This window comes from Phoca vitulina, unplaced genomic scaffold (genome assembly GCF_004348235.1).
Source record: "Phoca vitulina isolate PV1807 unplaced genomic scaffold, GSC_HSeal_1.0 scaffold31, whole genome shotgun sequence".
NCBI lineage: Eukaryota > Metazoa > Chordata > Mammalia > Carnivora > Phocidae > Phoca > Phoca vitulina.
Genome location: NW_022589734.1, coordinates 4,847,360 through 4,859,509, shown reverse-complemented (window position 1 = coordinate 4,859,509; position 12,150 = coordinate 4,847,360). Strand labels below are relative to the sequence as shown.

Sequence of the window (12,150 nt, the reverse complement as noted above, 5' to 3'; positions counted from 1 at the left end):
ACAAAGATCACTTAGAAACACTTTAGAGGACATAATCAGCAACACTAACAACTGTCTCAATTTAGAAAGCTAAAGGAAGAAGGGGGCCATTTAATTACAATGCTACTTAGAAGAATTAAGAGTTATCTAAGATGCAGCACTTTGTGAAAACAGCATTCTTGAAATTTTTCAGAAAAAACGATTTAAACCTCAAGGTCAACTTGTATTTATACTCACACACAATACGTGGCTAGGAATTTATATCTTTACATAGTATAAGCCAACCTTCTTTTAAGCTAAACCTGGCTGATAATTTCACATGTCCAATTATTCAACATAAGGACACTAAAAAAAATCAGTTTCTAAAATAGTTTAGTCTAAACAATCCCCACCCACTCTGCTAAAATCCTTCATGTGCCTTAATTACCTATTAGTTCTATGATGCTAGGTAAATGGAATAATCTCTCAATCTATTTTCTCATTTATAAATTGAATATGAGAGTCACTCCACTTTATGAGGAGAGATAATCAGGAGAATTTGAGGAAAAAACCGATGGGCTAAAAGCATTATACAAATATGAATTATTTTCATTATTATTGGTAAAAAAAATAAAATCATTTCTTACACTGTTCTTCTTCCTAAACTTAAGACATACTATTTTTTTTAAACAATGAGATGAGATTATAGGTATATGAATTAGTAACAAAAAAATGTCCACTTTCAATTTAATTTTATTTTTGGGGCAAAAAAAAATTTGGTAGTTCCAATTTACATTGTTGGAATTCAAAATCATGCCAATTCAAATGAATGGATACATCACAATCCTTAAATTGACACCTCCTTTTTTAAAGTTAAAAATTTCAGCCTGTACCGTTCAATGAAAAATCCCCACTCTAGAAATTCCCCTCACTTCCCATAAATGGGAATATATGAATGGGTATACATAGATTTATCAGCCAAATTACTTGGATTTAAAGCACTGATTCTGCAAAATTGATACTAAATTAAGAACCTGGGGGAAAAAAACTGATTCTGTCACCAAGTTCAGTATTTGTAAATCTTTCAGTCAAGCTACTCACTGAAAAAAGTACAAATATTAATTTAGTTAGTGGACAGGATCTACTTAAAACTGTAAGACTGATCACACTACCTCATTTTTTATTGTCCACAAGTTCTAGTTTCTCCTTTTTAAAATCCGGTGCATTGGTAAAAAGCATTAACATTTTGAAAACAAGTTACCTTGGAGAAGAAAGTCGTCTCCTTTCTGGTTCTCTTCGTTTTCTTTCCAAGGATCGGCTCTTGGCTCTTCTACCAGGAGACAGAGTTCGGGAAGGTGATTTGCTTTGTTTAGACCTTCTGTCATTTACAAGTGGAGATCTACTTCTCCTTGATTTATCCCGTTGTTTTGGAGACAAACTTCTTCTTTTAGGACTTCGACCCGGTCTTCTACTGGGTGACCGATTTTCTTTCCCAGAAGAAGCATCTTTAGAGGGAGATTTAATTGGCTTCTTTTCTTTATCCGTGTCAGACCGTTTTGATTTTCTCTCTTTGGACCGTGATCTTCTGTCTTTGGATTTACCTCTTAAGTCAACTGGGGATCTGGATTTTTTGCCTCGATCACGACTTCTACTTTCATTTATAATTGGGGATTTTTTTCTATCTTTTGACCTACTTTTATCTTCAATTTTAACCTTGTCATCAGTAGGAGATCTGGCCTTCCCAATTTTCTCTTGAGATCGCCTTCTAAGGGTAGGAGATTTTGATTTCCTTGCTTGATCTTGAGACTTACTTCTCTTGGATGGACTTTTGGACTTTTTCCTCTCCTTTGACTTGCTCCTAGTTGTCTTCTCTTTAACTATTTCAACACCTCCCTTACTTTTCTTTTTATCACTCCTATGTCTAGTCCGTTCTTTGGATCTGCTTTTACTTCGCTTTTTCGTACTATTTTTATTGTCCATTAGTTCAAGTTTCCCCTTTGTACTTGATGATCTGGTACTAGACCTATTTCCATTTCTTGCTTTTTCATGAATCTCCCCCTCTTCTTCAGAGCCAGACTCATAGCCTTGCAATATGAGCCCCATCCCAGATTGGACCTTTCCTTCCATTAACTCATTATCAAGTTCAGCTTTAATCAAGGCTCTCTGTTTTTCCAAGTCTTCCAGCAAAGCTAAATCATCAAGTTTAGTTCTTTTTGCTGGAGACATACCTTCTTTGTCAGAAGCATCAATAACCTCTTTTCTTTTGTGTTTCTTATGTTTATGCTTATGTTTATGTTTTTTATCCTTGTCTTCTTCTGAGGAATGTTTATGTTTCTTATGTTTACTTCTGTGTTTATGCTTCTTTTTTTTGTGACGACTGTGCTTATTTTGAGACTGGTCTTCTGATACTTCTCCATTTTCTTCATTTACACTCTTTTCAGAATTATCAGCATCTTCCATCCTATAAATTTATCAAACACATTTTAAAATTTTATCATTTATCAAGCATTTAGTCATAACAAAATGATAAAATACATCTCAATGTAATACATGAAGTTAGTCACTGAAATATTTTCAGAACAGCTTCAGACATTTAATTGCAAAGATATATGGCAAAAACTGACTTAGTGATTTAACTTCAATTTGTTTCTAACGGTTGAACTCAAATACACAGAATACATACATAATGAGGGAAGTCAAAATAATCACACTTAATAAAAAGAAAATCCAAAACCAGTACAGTAAAATGTTAATACTGATTTAAAGTCACTCAGTAACTTGTTTTTAAACCATAATTTCCCACACAGACTTAACACCAAAGGCATGCCCCACCCCCTATTTTCTTTTTCCAGAAAACATACTGCCATATATTGGGAGACTAATCTCTTTCTCCACTTTATATTGAAAAGTATACTTTTTCTTTTTATAATCTTTACAACCAATATTCAGCTATATCCAAAAAAAGCACTCTCTAAGTGTGCACTGGTGGCTGATGTTTTAACCCCCCAAAGGTTTAAAATTTCAAAGTGAGCTGACAAGGAGTTAGGATGCTCAGCCTGTAGTGGCCACTGAGCAACCACTGAATCACATCAAAGGGTCTCCTGCAGGTCAACAATAGTCCAATATCAGCAAAAGCCTACAGTTCAACCAGTATTTGTTCAACAGGCTATTTAATCTCTTTAAATTTCAAATGAAAGATTACTTTCCCAAAATACACTCATATTGATTGGTGCCATGCAAAAAAAAAAATATTAATAAAATTAATTACATCAAAGGGGTAGCTTTTGTGCTTAAATGTTTAGACTATGCTGAAAGAGTTTATGATTCTAAATTATTTTGCTAAATCCTTGCTGTTCATTAATCCCAGGTTAAACACAGACTACAATAGTATTATTTAACCTTCTCCTTTAAAATCATTCCATACTAAAACATCACATCCCAGAATGTGAGACTAACATAAGACTTTAAATCATCTGGATTCAGACACACTATTGTTGGAGGAAGATACGGATTATTTTGTCCAAGTCCTTCAAGTTATATACTCCTGTACTTTTACTAAATTTATTATTTGTAATAAATAATAAATAATAAATAAATATTATTTGTAATAAAATTAAGAACTAAGGAATTCAATTTTTTTTTTTTTTTAAGAGAAGGGAGGGGAGAAATGGGAGGGGGAAAGAGAGAATCTTAAGCAGGTTCCACACCCAGCGTGAAGCTAGATGTGGGGCTCAATCTCATGACCCTGAGATCATGACCTGAGCCAAAATCAGGAGTCAGATCCTTAACTGACTGAGCCACCCAGGTGCCTCAGAATTCAATTTCTTTTAATGTATTTTTTTAAATCACTACACTTAACGCAGGCATTAAGAAAGGTAGCAGGAAAACAAAGATGTACAAGACCTGTACCTGCCACTTCAAGGAAATTATAGTTCAGGGGAAAAGAAGTCACATGAAACACTGGAAGAATGCAATGATAAAGACACAAATAAGGGCATTATGGGAACACTGAAGGATCAACTAAAATCATTCTGAAAATGGTCAAGGAGATCACAGAAAAACCCCAGCTACTTGTTAAGCAGAGACTTTGAGAGGAGAGAAAGAATGTTTATTGAGAAGGTACACAGATTATAAAATAAAGGTTGAGTAAAAATGTCCTAGAGAATGAGTAAGAAATTAATGAGAAGGGAAAAGAGTACTTTAGATAGGAAAAAAAAAAAAGGTGACAAAAGGTACAGTTATAAATAGCAAACTATAAGCAGATCAGTGTTGCCAGGCATCAAACTTGTGAAGAAACTGGTCTAATGGTTAAGATCTCAAATGGACCAATTCCAGGAGATGAAAAGATACTGCAGGAGATTCTGGGAGTGAATGGCTGAGATAGAGTTAGAGGCTCACTGGGGTCAGAGGCCTAGGAACTGCAGGATTAGGTTGCTGGATAGTGGTCTGTAAAGACACTGCCATTATGGCAGGAGTCAGAGGAAAATCTGGCCCTCCAGTCAGGTCTCAGTCTTCAGTAAAATTGGAAGGGCTGAGGAGGGAGGTGACATACTAGAGGTATTTTTGAAAAGTTCTTAGTTGATAACAATGAGGTGGTGTGGAGAACATGAAGAACATACAACTACCACATGGCAGGAAATTTAAATTTTTGTCAGACTGCCAATCTCCATTTTGGTACTGTGGACTGTGAGAAAGAGGAAAGTATTGAAGACAGCTGCAGAGAAAGCTGTATCTTCTGGTTGAGAGGTTTTAGTTTGGACTGACTTCTCTCTAATGGGGAACAAAGACGACAGAATAAATAAACAAACAAAAAATAAATATATAACAAAGACGACAGAATATATATATATATTTGCATCTTCCAGTGCACTTTAATCAAAATTCCGTCATCAGAAGAGTTCTTGTAGCATACAATGTTAAGATGGGCATGTCAACTTGGTCCTACAAATGGAATTTCCACAGACTTGCACTTCAAACACGTATGAAAAATAAAATATATAATATTTAGCTTTATAAATTTCCCCATTTCATCACTTTGTCCTTAAAATAAATTACTACCTCTGTCCAATAAATTAAGGAACCTGGAGTCACGAAGCAAATATCAGCCAAATGACCTCCATTTCCTGAAAAAGTTCTGGGGGAAATACTTGAGACAGTCAAATGCTTACAGGAATCAACATGAATTAAAACTAGCACATTCCTCACAGTTGGGCGAGACATCAAAAATAGAAGGCTGCTAATGGCTGTTCTTCTCTGTTGGGAAAAAATAAATCCCCCCTGACCATACCGAATGGTTGTAGAAGCTGCAACTGAACTTTTGGCACCGGTGGAGAAAAGAGGCTTTGCAAAGAGGCTTTCCAGGGTTCTCTGGATCATCAAATTTTCTCAAAGACTTAGAAAAAGAAAGTGTAATATCTTTATGTGAAAAAAAAAAAAACAAAAACAAACAACATGGTTCTATTATGGTGGGAAGAGGGGGGAAACCACAGATTTAAGTAGAATACACAAAGACATTTCTTTTTCTTTCTTTTTTTTTAAGGTTTTTATTTGACAGAGAGAGAGTGTGCGCGCACCCGCAGGGAGAGGCAGCGGGGGGGGGGGGGGGGAGAGAGAGAGAATCCTTAAGCAGACTCCCCGCTGAGCATGGGGACTTACATGGGGCTCGTTCCAGGACCCTGAAATCACGACCTGAGCTGAAACCAAGAGTCGGACGCTTAACCGACTGAACCACCCAGGTGCCCCGATACAAAGACTTTTCAACTTTGTTCCTTATATAGGCTATATCCTCATATAGGTAACCACTTCCCTTACCCTGAAATCTCCCATCACACAACCTAGAAAGTGGTAGTACAGGTTTTTTTTTCCCCCCCGAAACTTGACTTATAGGGGGAAATGTGTGAGAAAAACTGAATTAGGCTAATTCAAGATATAGAGACAAGTATGGAGAACCTGTTTAAAGGCTGACAATGATTTTCAGGCATATAAAATCTCAGTGCCCAAAGTACAAAATTCTAGTCAATAAGTTAAAACTCAAACTATCTAAAGATCCTCTAATGTGTCTTTAGGAACCAGTCTCCATAGCCCGACTATCTGGTTTCAAATCCTGATTCCAATACTAGTTGTGTAGCCTCAAGTCTGCAGGCACCTCATCTACAAACTGGAGAAAATAGTACCTACCTCAAAGCAAACTGTAAGGATTGCATGGTTGTTAACAGATGTTATTAAGGCTCATAATAGTGCCTAGCACAAACCAAGTGCCTCAAAAGTAACAGAGTATTCTTCCTCAGAAAGTGGATTAATATTTACTCACCATGACACTGTGGAGCTGTCAGGGCTGATACTAAGAATGTTATTTTCAGTAATATGGTCAAAGAGCATGGATTGAGTCAAACTACCTTGTTCAAATGGTGTTTCCAACATGACACACCTAGTCTAACCTTAAGCAAGTCGCTCCTCCATGCTTCAGTTTTCTCAACTGTACAAACTGGGGAAATAACAGTATTGATAAATCACAGGCTTGTTGTAGCAATAAGTTCATATATAAAAGGCTACCACACAAAGTACTGAAGAAATACTAAGTCTCCAGGACAGAGGAGACTAAGTTTCAAGGAAGTTTAAGGGTCCTGCCTTTGGTCAAACACACATCAAGCTAGTGAGAAGGCTAGTATTACATTCCAAGTCAGTCAAGAGCTCTTCCATTTGATTGAAGATGCTTTTAAAATGTCAGATCATATCACTACTCTGTGTGAAACTTGATTATTGCTTCCTATCACATTGAGAATAAAAACCAAAATTGTTTACAAGGCCCCATACTATCTGCCCAACCTCCCCAACCCACTGATCTTACTACTTTCCTCCCACACTTACCATGCTTTAGCCACACCGCTCCCCTTAAATAATAGGTAAACCCTATTTCAGGGCCTTGGTACTTGTACTTGCTGTTTCTCCACCTGGAATGCTTTTCCCAAACATATACATTGCTGGTTCCTTTGCCTAGTTTCAGGTCTTTGCTTAAATTACTTTCTCAGTCAAGTTTTCCTCACCAATTCATTTTAATCACAACCCTCACCCTACCACACACATATCCCCTTTCTCTGCTTATTTTTTTTCTCTAAAGTAACTGCCACCACCTAATTCTTGTTTGTCTCTCCGTATTGTAACACATGCCCTATGAGACCAGAATTTTAATTTATTTAGTTCACTGCTCTATCCCTAAGGCCTAGTAAACTTTCTAACCTATAGTAAGCAGGTACTCAATAAGTAATTTGTTGTGTCAATAAATGATTTATATAGAATAACACATAAAAATTGTATTCATTAGACTACAGCTATGCTTACTGGCTATACTACACTCATCTCTTGACAGGAACCATTTTGTTTTTGCTCGGTTCTATCTCCACTGCCTCATACAGTGCATACACCTATCTGGTGAATGCAGTGCCCCAAAATGATTTAAATTTAATTACCTCCCTCCCCAAGAAAAATCTACTCTTTGAACTCTTTTCTAATGCTTTCTACAATTTACAAGTCTTCAAGGAGTTGCAAATCAAAATTCTTAAGAGTTTACCCACAGAGGAAGTAATTCCCTTCAAAAGAAAACCTAGCTCCTAAAGCTTCTGAGAATTAGAAGCTACATCAAGATGTCCAGTGTCACTTGAGTTATTTCCATGAGTGTCCCTAGTTTCTAACGTAACTTAATGAATGTTATCTAAAGAAATGACTACACTACTGATAAAGATGCTATAAGCACTTAGGGCCTAGTAGTTTAACCTTAATAATTCTAGAGTTCTCCTACACTGGGGTTAGTAGACCTTCACCCTCCTCAAGTTGCTCTCTCAATGCAAATTCCATAGAAAATACCAACTGAAGTCTGACTAGGTACATCAGGAAATCGTGAACTCAATGAATTGATGGCATATTACACATAACAAGCTTGTGCTAAAACAGCTAATTTAGGTTCATCATCAACAACTTTCTTCTAAAACTTTACGGAAAGCTACCCTGATAAGAAACTTCATAGTCTTCTTGCATAGTTCACGTTTATAATAAATACAGGTATTTAAGTTCCATATATGTAAATTTACATTTTAACATTTACGTTCTGCAATTTAACACTTTACAATTTACACATTTAGCAGGTCCATGTTTAAACCAACATTTAAAATCGTCTACAACAAGACTGTCATAAAACAGTACTTACTGAGAATTGAGTAATATCCTTCAAATCACATTATTTGGAAATGAAGCTGATTTAAAGTGCAGACTATATGGAAGTGCTAGGAGTGTTTTTATCATTTATTTTGTTAAATGCAACGTATAAGTTTCATCCTTCAAAGAAGGGTCTCTGGGCATCTGGCACAATGAAACAACTTTAAAATAAAGACTGATTACGAACCACTAGTGTTATTTTAACTTCGTCTTTCAAATTTTTAAAAAGAATACTCTTAATGACATTTTATCTGGGAGGCATTCAATTTATGCTCTGGAAACAGAATGGTGAGCATTCTCTTCTTTACAAAGAAAGTAATTAAGCCTGTTTCTCTGACAACTTCAACTACTTTAATACAGAATTAATGTAGATGTAAAAATAAGAATGGATTCAAAAGACCAACTAGTCTTAAAATGAACTCCTCCATCCCTCCTTTTCCAAATTGGGTGTGGAAAATTAAGCTTCAAAGAATTAGAACTGTCACATCAAAAAAAAGGGACCTTTCTGGGACACTGGAAGTCAATAAAAAGGATTTCAAACCTTAAAGGCTATTTTTAAAAGGAGCCACAATGTATAGTGGGCGAGTACACAGTACAATAGTTAGGAGCAGGGCTCTAGAATTAGACTACCTGGGTTTAAATCCTGGGTTTGTCACTTAGTGTGACCTTGGGTAAGTTAATTTCTCTGTGCTTCAGTTTAACCATTTGTAAAATATAGAAAATAACAGTATCTACCATAGGGTCGTTATAAGGATAAAATATTTGTTCAGTGCTTTGAACAGTATCTGGTACTTGGTAAGTGCAAATAAGTGAATGCCGATAAAAATTTAAATGTTTAAAACCATCAAAGAGGCTGAACTAAAGAGAGCTAAAGGACAAACGTAAAAGCCACTAAAAAGCCTTCAGGGAACTTAACTTTTTATTTCGTCCCAAATGTTCCACTTCGAATAGAGTTCATACAATTGTAAACTACTCAGTGTCCTCTAAAGAACTGTTCAGACACTATATTCCAGCATTCACTATGAGCAGCGCACAGTACTTGCTTTCATACAAAATTTATCTTTGTTAAACATTTTAAGTGGGACACTTAACAGACCAAATACTCCATTTATACCAAGAGTCCTGTGAGGAGGCGAGGTAGAATTAAAGACTATTTATTTCAGGGGCATTCATGTTGCAAAGGCATAAATAAATGCTAATTATCAAGTCTAGTATTTGAATATGCATATAAAATATGATCCCAGCACTCCTCAAAATTAATCTGAACGGTCCCTGAAATCAAATAAATGGACATGATACTACAGAACTTTGAAGAGATTGCTAGAAAAAACAGCTGCATAACATTTGTATTGTACTGGCATAAATACTGGAACGTGCCACACTGTGAACTCGATGAGAAACAAAAGGAGGTGAAGTCTAGTTAAAACTTTAGAATCCATCTGCTCTCTTCTAAGTCAATTTGTGAAGATAACAGAGCAGTCTTCAAAAGCCCTTAATTTCAACTTAGTTTAATTTTCTGAGTAAAGCAAATGACTGAGGAGTCCAGAACTGAATGCATAGCAATGAAGTGCTGGGGCGCCTGGTAGTAAAAATTTCTCCTCTCAGTCCCTAGTTGCTGGGAGACTGTATCTCTTTCCTAAAACGGATTTTTAAAAAAATCAGATAATGCTGATGCACAAAACGATCGCTCTATGAATTCTGTTTTGAAATTCACTCTCTATTTTGGGTTCTTGTTTGAGTTTTCCCAACATGAACAGGAGAACAAAATACTGCTTTTAAGCAACGATTAGACTTTGCAGGATATACAAGTTATGTTTTCACTTGGCCGCATAGATTCTTACGTTAGCTTAATTATAGACATAAAGTGCTTGGGTTTGGAAGTAGCTACTACTTCTTCCCCTTGTACTCCCAAAGAAGCCCTACAAACTCAGGCCAAAAATGTCAGGCCTCAAAACCAAGAACTTGATCTTACTTTGCCTCAAGTTTGCAAGTTGGCAAATAAGCTGCCAACAGGCAGAGGGAGAAAAAAATAGATCGAATGATGCTGGAGTTAAGAGCACAGGGATGGGGAAATGAAGTACCCCGTTAGCGACAAAGTATTATATAGCTCTGGGATGGTCAAAGAGGTTAGCCCTACATCCCTTCTCCTCCCTGCTTTCAGGTCCTAAAACTGACACCAGCAGCAGGACGACGGCAGAAAGTCTTATGGCTTGCCCCTCTCCCGCCACTGCTCCTCGGGTGCCCAAAACCGATGCCACTGAGTGCTGCAGCCAGGGAGCTCGGCTCGGTCCCAGAGGGAGAAATACTAAGGCGCGACCGCACAGTCGCGGCAGCCGCCTCGCGCACGGGACCTGTAGAGGCCGCTCGCGCGTACGCCTCCCAGGGCAACGACGCGCGGCAGGCCGCGGCCGCCTTCGACCCAACAGCCGCGGCCTCCGGGAGAGCGAAGCTCGAAGGCCGCCCGCCCGCCCGCCCAACAACGTATCGCGCGGGGAAAGACAAAGTTTGGCTCTCGCCGTTAGGCCTGAACTTTCCCGCCCGCCCGTGCAGGTCTCCGCGGTTTCCCACTCGGCGGTCTCCTGGGCGCCGGCCTTCCGCACCGCTCACAGAGACTACTTACTCTGGCTGTTCCCGCACCGACAGAGTCTCCGCGGCGGCCATCTTGAACTTCCTGACTCCTCGGCGGCGGTGGCGGCGGCTTCCCGGACGGTATAAGGTAGTGGAAGTGGAGGAAGAGGGAGCAGAGCCGTCGCGCATGTGCTAACCGCGTAGGGAACCGTGGAGCTCTGAGTCCGCTCTAAGAATCCGGATATAGAAGTGCATCCGGGGACATGGCGCACGAGCGCCATGACGCAACTTCCGGGGCGGGGGTTGGGCGTGAGGAGGTATAGACGGCACCTGCTAAGGGTTTAGGGGTGAGTGATTTAGGCTTACCCGCTAGTGAATGTTGGCACCGAACATTTGGTTCTGAAAACTTGCTAAAGAAGGGACAGAGGGAGTCAGATATCGGTATTTTGTGTGCGGTTCCGAGAACTAGTTTCACTGAGGGGCCCACAAGTTGAGTTAATTTTCAAACGAGGACAAGATGATGATTTTGCTGCTGGGCTGAGTAGGAGACATAGTAAATGCCTTATTACTGGATAGATAACCCAATCTGAAGTGGCATTAAGGGAAAGTTTGTAGATAGACATTTTGAGCATACTGGGAGGTTAGGACTGTATCTAGAACGTAAATGTCTTTTAATATGGAATTATTATTAATACATTTATTTGAAACTTTTGCATTTCCTTTCAGCTTTTGCTTAACTTCGGGGTAACGATTCGGGAGTCGTTAGGTTTGCTGGTTCAGTAATATTTTTGGTCCAAATCACTTTATGTGATTTTGTTTTTCTATAATGAATTCTACAGTAATCGATTAAATGAAATATTTTATGAGAAAATATTTACTGGTTCTTGGAGAGCTTTTAACACCACGTAGGTTTCTATATTCGTTCTCTTTCAAGAATATCTTTCTTTATACTCTGGAACCTGAAATCGGGGTGACGATCGCTTTCATTCTTGTAATCAACTGAGTTTGGTTTCACCATAGAAATTTGACCTCAGAATATCTGGGCTTGCTATATATCTTGGTTTTCAGAGGGGAAGATATACAAATATTCTTACAAAATGAGTCCCTCGTTGGCTTAATCCTAAACGTGTTTAAAATGTTAAACGTTTTACCTTCGTGGACTCTATTAATATGGAACACTAACACTGATTTTTGTGGATTCCCTCTCCTCCCCTGACTCCACTGTAGCATTTCTTTATATGGTCCTTAATTGCATTGCTTTCTGTGTGAAGGATTTTTCTCTTTCTCCTTAACAATGAGATTCAGGTATAATAACTTGGAAGACTTTTTTCATAGGAAAAAGTTTTCAGAAGTATGTTAAAGATGGTTTATATCTATTATTTACTAATAGTGTGTAGGTTGGGATTTCAGAGTTCT

General features: G+C 38.0%; 1 protein-coding gene across 10 annotated transcripts in view; it reads right to left on the bottom strand.

Moving 5' to 3' along the window:
- PRPF4B (pre-mRNA processing factor 4B) overlaps positions 1-10,969 on the bottom strand; it is a 38,023-nt gene extending 27,054 nt beyond the window's left edge. For all 10 annotated transcript variants that reach the window (XR_004301850.1, XR_004301846.1, XR_004301849.1 and 7 more), the window contains exons 1-2: positions 10,787-10,969; positions 1,220-2,419 (exon numbers count right to left, since the gene is read on the bottom strand). Coding sequence is in view for 3 of the 10 variants with exons in the window: in XM_032424776.1 (XP_032280667.1) it covers positions 1,220-2,419; positions 10,787-10,923 (1,337 nt within the window). In the remaining 7 variants the exon portion in view is untranslated. The remainder of the gene's footprint in view (positions 1-1,219; positions 2,420-10,786) is intronic.
- Positions 10,970-12,150: the final 1,181 nt, after the last annotated feature.